Source organism: Rhipicephalus microplus, chromosome 7, assembly GCF_043290135.1.
Source record: "Rhipicephalus microplus isolate Deutch F79 chromosome 7, USDA_Rmic, whole genome shotgun sequence".
NCBI classification, from domain to species: Eukaryota; Metazoa; Arthropoda; class Arachnida; order Ixodida; family Ixodidae; genus Rhipicephalus; species Rhipicephalus microplus.
In genome coordinates this window covers 95,734,807-95,749,020 of record NC_134706.1, presented here as the reverse complement: position 1 = coordinate 95,749,020, position 14,214 = coordinate 95,734,807, and the positions used below count along the sequence as shown (strand labels likewise).

At 47.4% G+C, this 14,214-nt stretch overlaps 1 protein-coding gene across 1 annotated transcript in view; it reads left to right on the top strand.

The window, feature by feature from the left end:
- Nucleotides 1-14,214, top strand: part of LOC119179138 (uncharacterized) — a 48,223-nt gene that overhangs the window by 8,708 nt on the left and 25,301 nt on the right. The window contains exons 5-6 of the mRNA XM_075869476.1: nucleotides 808-957; nucleotides 5,206-5,372. Of these exons, the coding sequence (XP_075725591.1) occupies nucleotides 808-957; nucleotides 5,206-5,372 (317 nt within the window). The remainder of the gene's footprint in view (nucleotides 1-807; nucleotides 958-5,205; nucleotides 5,373-14,214) is intronic.

Genomic DNA, 14,214 nt, shown 5'->3' with positions numbered 1-14,214 from the left:
CGAAATTTCTCCAACAGACCTCATGACGCAATGGATTTTGAACGTCATCTACAATGTACTGCGCCTTTCTTAATCATTAAAAGTGAAGCATGTTCTTTTCTGAGGTGGCCATAGACTTGACATACCAAATGTCTAAAAATACACTTTGAAATCTGGGACAGCACGTGTGAAGATTTCAGAATGGGGGGGGGATTTGAAAATGAAACTTTGATGACAATTCTCTCCTTTTTAATAAACCTATGACAGCGACAATAATGACATTAGTGTTTGTGGAGTACAATTTATCAAAATAACTCTGTTCATTTTTTGACCTATGTGTTCCTTTAACAGCAGAACTCTTCTGTGCCGGGTTTTCCTCCTGTCTGGCATCACCCAGAGGCAAAGTCAGGTCATGTGACCGAAGGGGAGACTGATATGAAATACTGAAGCTCAAGAAAGCAATGCTCATTTTTTGTAAAGGCCTATGTTAATTGCAATAAATCAAGGCAAGGTACCTGGTCTTACAAGGGGATTATGTCGAAAACACTGGGTGCACACCGGCAGCAATATTACGGGATACAAAGCATTCACAGGTCATGTGATCTTGTTTTGCCATCACGTGATCTTGTTTTGCGCACACTTATTTTGAATTAAGTGGTGGGTTCACGGCTTCACGTGATATCGTGAGCTAATCAAATACGGTCCTAGTCTGACAGCTTCAATGTGCAGAAAAATTCGACAGCATGGAAAAACACAATCTGACGAAAGGGAGGCGATACAGATGAGCGAAACTGGCTGAATTCTTTCTTTTGTGCACCGTGTTCACAGTGCGAAGAGAAGCAACCTGTAATAGGGGTACACCTGGTGCAAGCGGCGGCACACCCATTCCTGGTGACGGTGCAAGTGTCGGCCATCAACGTCTGGCACCTGGAGGGGGAACGCAGTTGGCGGCACAGCACGGTCATGAGAAGGTTAAAGGTGAGCGATACAGCACTTGTTGCATTGGTCCATGTGGGTTGTACCTGGCCTCCCATTGAATGATTGAATGAAATCTTACTTCGATAGTTCTGCATATAAGTTTGCAAAATTGGATGAAAAACTCTCAAGTATTCCTTATGGAATTTGCCTGGCACAACTTGAAGGCAAAAGCCATGGTCTTGTTTTTCTTCTCAGCCCTTCCCCACCTTTCCATACATCGCTTGGTTTTGCATTACCTTCATGAATAGCCGACCTTGGACCAAGCAACAACGTCATGGGATGACATCATAGTGATTTCATGTTGACAGCACAAATTTTGGTAACCTCTGACATCATGATGACCTCATCTGGTGGCGTCATCCTGTGACAATCATCTTTCACATCGGTCATGTTCACGCCATCTCCAAGGGATGCCTGTTCTATAGGGATGCGCTGTAAAGTTCAATAATAAAACTAGTTTATTTAAAGTTCTCACGCTACATAACTAGGCAAGGCCCTGCATCTCTGACTTGAGAAGCAAGTTAGACGTGCAATGGCCCTAAGCAGCTCGTGCCACCGGGGACCCGAGCCCTTGAACGTTGCTCTTATAACATACCATCAGTTGCATAGCAACTGTACGGCATCTTTGAGACCGTTCGCTATCTTTGTTGGACGTCGGAGATGGTGCTCCTAAGCACGCTAAAGCAATAGGGTGACTCCCGACACTCCAGTTTCTACGGCGATGGTCAATAGTCGTGTTTGATGAGGCATCGAAGACTTTCGCCATTAAAGTACTACTTGCCACCAGCGGGACCGCAACCTGCAACCTCCTCATGATGAACACAGTGCCCTTCTCTAGTGCTGCAGTGGTGGCTGTTTTTACCAGCTGTATTTTTTGGCACTACAGTATGCATAACCCCTGGAGTCGAAGCACACGCCACACATGTGCACGCTAGCTTATGTTGAATATTCCTTTCGTCCAATGGTGTCATATATGCAAACATTTCATGCATGCGAACATTTCAGAGAAGGTGACATGTGCTGTTGTAATCATCTCAGCAAAGCAGCATGGCTGATATAATTAGGTTACTGCCTTACGAAAAGTTGTTAAGTAGCAGGTAAACGAACAACACGTGCACCCAGTGATGAGAACATTCCCAGCATGTTGCCTTTGAGATTTTTCATCTGGCTGTAAGCACTCTCGAAGGTCATATTGAGGCGTGACACATTGCAGGTCTTGCATTACTGTTGACAAACAGTGTTGCTACCATTTCTTGAGTTTTAAATGGCCATTTTTGCTAGCGTTTTGTGATAAACTTGCTTGTATATCTAGGAAGAGAAAAATTTTGTAGTTTAGTTGGTGCACACACAATGAGTAATTTAGAATTTTGATGGGGTATAGAACTGAAGCGTTTAGTTCTCTAACATCTTAGAATGAATCAGCAAAGCCAGTATGCCAGTTGTAAATAATAGAAAAAGGTGTAGTATTTTGCCATGTTCTTGTGCATACAGCAATTGACCTCAAGCCTGTTAGAGTAATAGAAACCGAAGGCAAGAAAATAGTCAAGAAGGGTGGTGTGCTGAGATCAGATTTGCAGGCATAGAATAGCTACATTCCGTCCTCATTCACCCCACTACATACAGGGTACCTCAACCAAGTCTAGTCAGAGTTTAAAGATATTCACGACGCAGCCATACGGGGCAGTTTACGAAACAAGGTCGCAATGTGACCAAATGCGGCATCAGTGGCGAGAGAAGTGACATGCTTTTGTAGACGTGGCTTATTTTTGTCTGCGTTTCATCAACCTAGCCGAGAAACACTCAAGGTTAAAAGCTTTCGCTACGGGAAAACATCGTGTAGGGAGATGTTCATTGTTCAACCATCACTGATAATGAGTGAGATAGATTTATTTAGAGATGTACACAACATCTGCGAAATGTTAAGGGCAAAAGTAGCCTAGAATAATCAGGGGTGGAAATGCTGCGCCAAATGTGCAATTCTGTGCCAATTTGACCTGGTGTGCCAGGCTGTGCATGAACAAAAGTTTTTGTGATAGTTGTTGATTGGAAATGTAAACTGCCTAATCTAGCTGATCATTATCGTCGACCGAGCAACAGCAAGCATTGGCTACACGAAGGACATGGCCGGATCCGTATCCAGTGGACTTCAATCACGTGATTCGGTTCATTAATGGGGCTTGCTATTGTGCGTCTCATTTCTGGTATCGCTGTGGTTTCCTGCAAACAATGTGGCGCCAACATGAGTAACTGTCAATTATCAAGAAATGCAGTGAAACCTCGATAATTTGTACCAGCTGGGAACAGGACATGATTATCGTGGTTACAAGTGCAAATGTGCGTTTCCTGGCGTGCCCCATGGCCACCAATAAAGAAATACAGTATCACAGCAGATGTTGGCAGCGACTGAAATACCGACAGAACGAACACTGTTGGCTTCCTTCAATACATACGTGCACTTCTTTACTGCCATGTGATATACCACGCGACAACTGACAGTGGACTCAGATCATCTCCTGGTTAGTTGCATGCAGTGCGTCGCCTATGCTGCCCACGCCATCACCACCAGGCGGTTTGCTGCACTGTGTGCGCGGATTTGCTGTGTGAATCGCTCGCCTCCACTTCGCTCGAGAACAAGCACAGATGAGCAGTGTGTTTAATTAGCATCAGGATAACAAATTTCCGAAAAGTGAAGTGCGCTGCAATTATCTATACTTTGTATCACACATCAGGTGTAACGGGGCGGAGGCTAGTGAGACTACTTGCAATAGATACTTCCCTATTTTTACCACCCAGGATATATTTTTCTTTTGGTTTCAGGCTGAGTATAAAATGGACACGTTTTCTATTTTTCTCTGTCACACACACACAACACACACACACACACCTTGTAGGTGGTAAGTCAGGTAAGCTCACTAGCTAGTACTGATCCTTTAGTGAAAACCTATCAAAATCTTTTACCAGAAATAATTTTGATTGACAGTGATGTTTGACCCTAGAAAGCTGCTCCAAAACTAACTTGCGCCGCTTCAAAACACACCTTTTGGTGCTCCAAACCTGCTCCAAGACTCGCTTTTTACTGCGCCTAAACTGCACCAAAAGAGCATTATTTCTCCTCCCTGAGCTGCTCTTAAACATTGAAGTCCACTTCCACCCCTAAAATATTTAAAATCAATTTTAAACTGCAGGCTGTGCCTGTAAGGGAGATGCGGAGCACTTCGCGACACTGACATCAATGCCGTGTCAGCATAAAGAAACCTACGTCACGAGCTTGTGTTAGCTGGTCAGTGTAGTGTCCGCTTGGGTGTGGTGCCTGTCATAGAGTTTCCTAAATAATACACTAGAGGGAACTCTGGTGTTAGTGTCTGGGGGAGCTGCAATGCAAGGCGCATCAGCTGCATGGGAATGGTGGTTAGTACGCGGATTTGTCTAATTTTCGTACTTCTGACTCCGTGTGTATTCGTTTGGCTTGGAGCTGTTTTCTCACGAAATAAAAATCGACAAATGTTCAGCGATTGCGCTTCACCACCTTAATATTTTAGGCTTAACATTTTAAATATAAGCACGAAGTTCAAAAGGGTTCGTTTTTTCCTTCTAAATTAAAGCAAAACACAGCAATAAACGATGCCACAAGTGCGATTCCCCGCCTGTAAGTACAAAGACTAGGCAAATACGGCTATTACCCATCATTCCCATGGTCGCTGAAGGATCGCAGCCCCATTCACTCCTCTAGTTAACTTTAGGAAACTCTATGGCGTCCGTGTCACTGTTTTGCGCAATCACATGGCCAGCTGTGTCTGCCTAGCCACCAGAACTGCTCCTGCCTAGCTCAGTGCGACACTTCAACCTCGATATAACGAACCTGAAACAAAGTAAATGAAGAACAGTGTCGAAATAGTCAAAGTGTTACGAACATATCTTTATAATAAATTTTTTTGGTATAACGAACTCATTTTCCTGTAAGGTGCAACTTTGTTATAATGAGCTTTCAGTTTAGTTTAAACCGAAACTGCTACTGGGCATTCTCAAAACATCTGTAAATCAGTGATCGACATGCACTCGTGCAAGCAAGGTTTATAGCCGTGATAAATGGGTCACTAGCTACCTATTGCAACAACAAAAAAGGGGGAGGGGGCAATATTTTTCTGTCAAGGCTACATGAAGACCACTGGGGAATGTCTCTGTCACGCAGTAGGCACGAATGGGGCAGTTGATAAAGGTGGCGCGGTAAGCATCTTTTGTGCATTTCAGTTTCCGGTGGAAGAGGACTATTGCCTTCTGAGCTGCGACGAGTGGACTGTCTTGCTGTACCTGAACGCCAGGGTGCCCCTGTACCTGTCGTGCCTGGAGTGGCGCACAGAGGACGCCCAAGAGAATGGCCAGCTGCTGCTCACCCTGGGCAGCCTCGACAGTGCAAAGTGAGTCTTGCCTGGAAGCGCATCCCATCCGCTTCTTGGTTATTGCGGCAACACCGGTGCGGAATACGAGGAACAGTTCTTCAAGGAGACACTAAAAAGGAAAACGATTTTTCAGTTATTAGTAAAATACAATTTCACTATACTAAAAAAAAAACGCCACTCTAACGGTGACATAACGCTTGGGAAAAAAAGGTACGGGCTAAGATGCTGCTTTGAGATTCCTGCGGCAAACACCGCGACGTCATGAATTTTGAACGTGTTCACTGGTCCCTATGTAGCATATAATTGATGAAAATAAAGTACATTGTCATCTGTGGGTGCCATAGACCTAGCATAACAAGTTTTAAAAAAGTTTTATCGAGGCAATGTTAGGAATATACAAAAAATAAATTTTGAAAATTTGAACATCACGCCTGCATATTTGGCACAAGAGTTAAAAATGAAACTTCAACCATGATTTTTTCTGCTAATAATGAAATTATGATTGTGAAGCATGTGGTATTAGAGTTCTCAGAGTGTGGCCTGTCAATGTAGGCCAAGTCATTGTTTCTCTTTAGTTTCAATTTAAGCTGTTAACCTATCAATCAGCTGATTCTTAATTTCAACTAGAACTGTAGGCTTGAGTTAATTTAATAAAATATAGCATGAATACCTCGGGGACTGGCAAAAGGGCATGAAAACGTGATAGATTGCCTGACCCAGTGATTCTAAAAAACCCCGAAATTTCCCTTCCAAATGATGCAACGCTAATTGTTATACCATGTAACAGAAAGCCACAGCTAAAAGCGCAGTAAACGGATGTGTTCCATAACTGTTTTGTACAAAAATATGTGAAGATAAGACTTCCTTCGATTGGATACAGCCTGATGAAGCCAACAGAAGTCAAAAGAGGCACTTGTAATGTAAAAGAAAAAGTGTGCCAGGTTGCTTATGGCCTCAAAGGTTTGCATGCAGCATCTTGGAGATTATAGCGAGTTGATAGACAATGTTAAATTACTGGCATGGCATTCGTGCCTAGTTTGAGCTTCTCGTGGTGATACATAATTCTTGTGACTTCTGTAGCCACGCAAGCATCGCCTCATTGTATCTGCAGTGCAGCACTTATTCGTATGAAATGTTGCGGGTGAAAGTGGATGCGTAACCACCAATGAATGTTTTGAAGACTCCTTGTAACTGGTGGAAATAACGAGGGACTCTTTCCAGTGTGAGAAAAAATAAAGGCGGGGGGGTACCATAAGTTACCACGACTTGCAGCTTGAAGTAGGTGCCTTTTATTTCTCTGTAGCAGAAAATGATCAAACAAAAGTTTCACCCTAGTTCGATTTCAACAGCTTGTCAATTAGCGATGCGGCCTGCAGGCACATTCCAGCTGTTTATAGCTCTTCTCACTCTTGAAATATGCAGACCAAGAAAAAGTATGTTTCCGTGCATGTCATAAAAAAATGTATCAATAGCTTTATAGTCTTCTCATAAAGAAAGGAAACGTAAGTCAGCTCCGTTGCAATGCAAAGGCAAAGCAAGCGAACTATCAGAAGGAGTCGCTGTTTGAGATGTAGTGTGCCTCAAAAGAACAGTTTCTTTTGAGGATGGGTGATGAGACCGCTTGGATCCCTATTTGAGAACTACTGTGGTAGGACATTGTAGGCTAATGGTCCTTAGCTGGGACCAATGAAAAGTTCGTATCATTCCAAAATTTTCATAAATTGTGATGGTATCCCCAGGGCTCTATTTTTTTTTCTGGAGGTTTTTGCAGTAAAGTTTTATTGAGTGGTGAGGTCAAGATTGCAGTTGCGCAAGGAAAAGCGGGTGGGTGCACCAAGACTGTCAAAGCATAGCATGAGCTGGTTTGCCAACAGCAAAGACATTGCTGGGGAAGAAGTGTGGGAGAAATTCAACTTACGACTAGGCTTGTGCAAATAGTGAATTTTAGGTTCAAAGTGTATTTGGAGCAAATAAGGATTTTGGTCGAATAATTTCGAATCTAATTCAAATAGTATATATATCATATCGATGTACATCCTACTGAATGAACTTCTTACCGCCTCATGAATCGATGTGGCAGTAACATGTTCATTTTAATCTTTCGTTACCACGCGAAAATAGTTGTTTTTCGTATGTCTCGGTTAGATCATTTTTGCCAGTTTGAAAAGTACTTCAGCACACATTGCAGCATACCTAGCTTTGCACAATGAAATGCTCTTTCCGAGAAATACATGTTATAGAGGTACAAAATTATTTTAGAATGAATAAAAATGTGATAAGTGTGGAAGTTGCTGTTGCCAGCTGGTAAGCAGCACAATAAAATATATTCAAAAGAAATAAAATTTGGAATATACATTTTTTGGATAATTGACCTAGGATTAATATAAAAATAATAAATGTTGTATATTGTCACGGGGTCGTGACGTGGCCGAAGACAGGAGACTTCGTGTTGGGATTTAACTGTTTATTTGGGCGAACCTGTGCCCGGTAAACGGAAAGTCCAATTACAGCAGCAGTCTCGCACAGATAGCAGTCTCAGACTGATAGCGGCGAACGGAGCGTCGGCCTTCGATCAACAACTGACAAGCGGCGAAGGGCGTCTGCATTTTATACTCTTGCCGTCGAATGTTCTAGCGTTATCGCTGGCGGTGGCGTAGGTTCTAGAACAATCTGTACCGTTCGCACAGTGGGCGTGATCTTATCGAAATGATCTACTACAGCCCGGAACCTTCTCGAAAACTGCAGGCGCGGTTTGCGCTGAGAATCGTGTGGTGTTTTGGGACGATAACAAAAACTTGGGAAGTGGAACGTGGCATTGCCCCCCTCTGAAAAAAGGCATCGTCCCGATGCTTTAACTAAAGATGAAAGTAAAATAATAATGCAAGAAAGTACAATGAATAAATTACGATACAACAATAATACAAAAAAAAACACTGGTTCAGTTTGTTAACGCGCATAAAACAGCTTGAGGCGCGCGACATGGACGACTTCAGGTCGCGATCGACGTCGTTGAGAGTTCGTGATGCCATCGGGGACAACCTCGTAATCAAGTGGGCCGAGACGTCGAACCACCCTGTACGGTCCGAAGTACCGTCGCAGAAGCTTTTCACTTAGTCCACGTCGGCGTATCGGCGTCCACACCCAAACACGTTCACCGGGCTGGTATTCCACGAAGCGTCGTCGAAGGTTGTAACGGTGGCTGTCGGTCGTCTGTTGATTCTTGATACGGAGACGCGCAAGTTGTCGGGCTTCTTCGGCGCGTTGAAGGTACTCGGTCACATCGAGGTTTTCTTCGTCGGTGACGTTGGGTAACATGGCATCGAGCGTCGTTGCCGAGCTCCTTCCGTAGACTAATTTGTATGGAGATATCTGCGTCGTCTCCTGCACCGCCGTGTTGTATGCGAAGGTCACATACGGAAGAATGGCGTCCCACGTCTTGTGTTCGACATCGACTTACATTGACAGCATGTCGGCGATCGTCTTGTTAAGTCGCTCGGTGAGGCCGTTGGTCTGTGGGTGGTACGCTGTCGTCCGACGGTGGTTTGTTTGGCTGTATGCCAAGATCGCTTGAGTTAAGTCGGCAGTGAATGCCGTTCCTCTGTCGGTGATAAGGACCTCCGGGGCGCCGTGACGTAGGACTATATTTTCGACGAAGAACTTAGCTACCTCGGATGCACTGCCTTTTGGCAGGGCTTTTGTCTCGGCGTAGCGGGTGAGATAGTCGGTAGCTACCACGATCCACTTGTTTCCGAAAGCCGACATCGGGAATGGCCCCAGTAGGTCCACACCAATCTGCTGGAAAGGTTGGCAAGGTGGATCAATTGGCTGCAGAAGTCCCGCTGGCCTTGTCGGCGGTGTCTTGCGTCGCTGACAGTCCCGGCATGTTCTCACATAACGAGTGACGTCGGTGGTAAGACGTGTCCAGTAGTACCTTTCTTGTATCCTCGCGAGCGTGCGAGACACACCGAGGTGCCCTGCCGTCGGATCGTCGTGCAGGGCCTGCAGGAGTTCTGGTCGCAGAGCTGAAGGCACCACAAGGAGGTACTTAGCTCGAAGCGGTGAAAATTTTTTCTTTTGTAGAAGACCGTTTCGTAGAAAGAACGACGCAAGTGCGCGCTTGAATACCTTCGGGACTTCGGCGGTCCTGCCTTCGAGGTATTCTATTAGGGCCTTAAGTTCCGGGTCGGCCCTCTGTCGTTCAGCGAAGTCGTTGGTAGTTATCGTTCCTAAGAAAAAGTCGTCATCCGGGTCGTCGGGTAGCGGTTGGTCGACAGGCGCACGAGAGAGACAGTCGGCGTCGGAGTGTTTTTTGCCGGACTTGTAAATGGCAGTAATGTCATATTCTTGAAGTCTCAGGCTCCATCGCACGAGGCGACCTGAAGGGTCCTTCAAGGTGACTAGCCAACACAAGGCGTGGTGGTCGCTCACAACTTTGAAGGGCCTGCTGTACAGGTAGGGGCGAAATTTCGACGTAGCCCAGATGATGGTGAGGCACTCCTTTTCTGTTGTGGAATAATTTGCTTCTGCTTTGGATAGCGATCGGCTGGCGTAACTAATAACCCTTTCAAGTCCGTCAGCCCTCTGCACAAGAACGGCGCCAAGACCTACGCTGCTTGCGTCAGTATGTATTTCTGTCTCGGCGAATTCGTCGAAATGGGCAAGTAACGGAGGCGTCTGGAAGCGATGTTTAAGCTCCTGGAAAGCGTGTTCCTGCGGCGTTTCCCACTTAAACTCTACGTCGGCCTTGGTAAGGTTAGTGAGAGGATCGGCGATGCGGGCGAAGTTTTTCACGAACCGCCTATAATAGGCACACAGGCCCGGAAATCGGTGCACGGCTTTCTTGTCAGTTGGCGGCGGGAAGTTGGCGATGGCGGCTGTTTTCCGTGGATCGGGACGAACTCCAGACTTGCTGATAACGTGCCCCAGAAACAAGAGCTCCTCATACGCAAATCTGCACTTTTCTGACTTCAGTGTGAGTACGGAAGTCTTGATGGCTTGAAGTACAGCTTCAAGGCGCCGAAGATGCTCGTCGAAACTCGAGGAAAACACGACGACGTCGTCCAAGTACACAAGGCAAGTCTGCCACTTCAATCCTGCCAGTACTGTGTCCATAACACGTTGAAAAGTTGCAGGTGCTGAGCAAAGGTCGAAGGGCATCATCTTAAACTCGAAGAGGCCGTCCGGTGTTATAAACGCCGTCTTCTCTCGGTCTCTTTCGTCGACTTCGATTTGCCAATAGCCAGTCTTGAGGTCCATTGACGAAAAGTACTTGGCGTTATGGAGCCGATCAAGTGCGTCGTCTATTCGTTGGAGAGGATACACGTCCTTTCTTGTGATTTTGTTCAGGCGGCGATAATCGACGCAGAAACGTAGGGTCCCATCCTTTTTCTTCACTAACACCACGGGGGATGCCCATGGACTCTTGGACGGCTGGATAATGTCATCCTGCAGCATTTCATCAACTTGTCTCTTCATGGTCTCACGTTCTCGCGTCGAAACCCTGTACGGACTCTGACGGAGTGGTCTGGCATTTTCTTCGGTTATGATGCGGTTTCATGATTGGGGTCTGCCGAATTTTCGATGACGACGAAAAGCAATCTTCGTATTGCAGGAGCAGGGCCTTGAGCTGTTCTTGCTTATCATTCGAAAGTCTGGGATTGACGTTGAAAGCTATGGGAGGGGCTTGGTTCCTCTGAGCAGGTTCCGCAGAATCGGCGAGGGCGAAAGCACTGGTGGCTTCGACAATTTCTTCGATGTATGCGACCGTTGTTCCTTTGTTCACGTTTGTACTCACTGCTGAAATTTGTGAGCATAACCATTGATTTGCCTCCCCGCAGCTCTGCAATTCCTCTTGCGACGCAAATATTTCGGGTGACCAACAGATGGTGACTGCCTTCAATGACGCCTTCCAAGTCAGGTGATTTAAGAGCGCCGACTGAAATAATGACGCTTGAGCGAGGCGGAATGGTGACTTGTTCTTCCAGCACATCTAAGGCATGGTGTCCGGACGGCGTGCGCGGCGGTAGTGCTTCTTGTGTGGATAACGTTATCGACTTTGTTTTTAGGTTGATGACAGCACCATGGAGGCATAAGAAGTCCATGCCAAGGATGATATCTCTCGAGCAACGCTGTAGGACTACGAAGTCTGTAGGATAAATACGGCCGTTAATGGTGACCCTCGCTGTGCAGATTCCTGCAGGCGTTACGAGATGTCCTCCGGCTGTGCGGATTTCAGGGCCTTTCCAAGCTGTCCTAACTTTCTTTAGCTTTGCGGCGAACGACCCACTGATGACAGAATAGTCGGCTCCAGTATCGACGAGAGCGGTCACATTGTGGCCGTCGATAAGAACGTCGAGGTCGCTAGTTCGCCGTCTCGCATTACAGTTAGGGCGTGGCGTCGGGTCACGGCTGCGTCGGCTTGTTCCGCTGCTTCCGTGTTGCGTCGTCAGACCACCTTCGGTAAGTGAGCTTTCGCCGTCAGGGCTTTGCCTGGTTGGCATTGTGTTCGGAAAGCTCCGTCGCGTCGTCGTCGTCGTCGTCGGAGGATCTTCGGTAGTTCGTCGCACAGCAACCGCACCTCCACCGGTTGCTGCCCTCAGTTTCCTGGATACGGGCTAGGGGACCGGCCCCGCGTTGGGCCGGAGTACTGCCGGGGCTGCGGTGACATGCGGCGGCTGGGCGACGGCGAACGGGAAGGACTTCGGGGTGTCCATTGAGTTCCTGTCAGGTAGTCAGCGATGTCACGTGGCCGTTCCCCTGGCTGCGGACGTGGTGCATCGACGGCGAAGCCACGCAGTCCCATCTGTCGGTACTGGCAACGGCGGTAAGTGTGCCCGGCCTCGCCGCAGTGGTAGCACAGTGGGCGGTGGTCAGGGGTGCGCCAAACGTCGGTTTTCCTCGGCGCACTGCGCTGGCTCGCTGGTGAACGGTAGGTCGTCGGTGGGGGTGGTGGTGGCGGTGGTGTTTGGCGACGGAAGTGTGACGGGGCGGCGGTTTGGCGCACTGCAGCGGCGTAGCTCATAGTTTCTGGCTCGGGCAGCGGTGTTTGGGGAATTCGAAGTGATTGCCGAACTTCTTCTCGCACAATGTCGGCGATCGAATCCACTTGAGGGTGCGCCGAAGGCAACAGTTTGCGCAGCTCTTCCCGCACAATCACTCGGATCGTTTCACGCAGGTTTTCGGAGTCACTGGTTTGAGCAGCAATTCATTCTGGAGTCAGGCGACGATTATACTGCCTGGTGCGCATGTCAAGGGTTTTTTCGATGGTGGTCGCCTCGGGTACAAATTCTTGGACGGTGTTCGGTGGATTCCTCATTAGTCCCGCGAAGAGCTCCTGTTTGACCCCTCGCATGAGGAAACGAACTTTCTTCTCCTCAGGCATGTCTGGGTCAGCGTGAAGAAATAGGCGGGTCATCTCCTCTGTGAAAATTCCAACCTTCTCATTTGGTAGCTGAACCCGGGTCTCTAGTAGAGCAGCGGCCCTCTCTTTGCGAGCGACGCTCGCGAACGTTTGCAGGAATGCGCCGCAGAAAACATCCCACGTTCGGAGCGTGGACTCTCGATTTTCGAGCCAGGTCTTTGCGGTGTCTCCCAAATAGAAGAACACACGACGCAGCTTTTCGTCATGGTCTCAGTGGTTGAGGGCGGCCACACGGTCGTTTATTTCTAGCTAGGACTCCGGGTCTTCGAAAGATGACCCATGGAAAATTGGTGGTTCCCTGGGTTGATGCATGACCATCGTAGGCTGGGACGCTGCGGTTGTCATTGTCGCTGCAGTCGCGGTCATGGCCTTGGTTTTCCGCGCCTTTTCTTGTAGAAGCCCGTACTCCGGTGGTAGCCCTTGCTGTCGGCGGCTTGTTCGCTGCTCTTGGTTGGCGTCGGTGTCTTCTCCGCGACGTGGGCTGGGTTCACGGCTTGACGGGGGCGTCCGGTACATGAACGAAGCAGCACCTCCACCAGATGTCACGGGGTCGTGACGTGGCCGAAGACAGGAGACTTCGTGTTGGGATTTAACTGTTTATTTGGGCGAACCTGTGCCCGGTAAACGGAAAGTCCAATTACAGCAGCAGTCTCGCACAGATAGCAGTCTCGGACTGATAGCGGCGAACGGAGCGTCGGCCTTCGATCAACAACTGACAAGCGGCGAAGCGCGTCGGCATTTTATACTCTTGCCGTCGAATGTTCTAGCGTTATCGCTGGCGGTGGCGTAGGTTCTAGAACAATCTGTACCGTTCGCACAGTGGGCGTGATCTTATCGAAATGATCTACTACAGCCCGGAACCTTCTCGAAAACTGCAGGCGCGGTTTGCGCTGAGAATCGTGTGGTGTTTTGGGACGATAACAAGAACTTGGGAAATGGAACGTGGCATTATTGTTTCTCTTCACATAGGCAATGAAAATTAGAACCGAGCTGCTGCTTCATTGCTTGTGCCATGCGGTGAAGCATTGCATGTTTTTTTTTGCGCGACACAAGTTTACTCATACACTTTTCTTAGTACTTTTTTTTGTCTTGCCATAGGAGTCTCTAGGTGTTCCAATATAGATGGATACCCATGATGTGAATAATCCCTCTATAAATGAAATGTACAATGAACTTCGCTATTTCATCTAGCGTCACCTCTTTCTATCTTCATCCGCATAGGTTGGCTTTCTAATATACGCATCCAAGTATATTTCTTAGCATTTTTGCACATACTGTATTAAAAAAAGGACAATAATGCGCACAGCTCTAAAACATTTCGCACTGCTTCTTAGTCGGGCCAAGATGGGCTCCGGGGGCCTTCTTGTGATTAGGAGAAGTTCTCCAGCCTGCACCCGCACACCACGTCCCAGCGAAGTGTGGGCCACGAACGTAACCAGA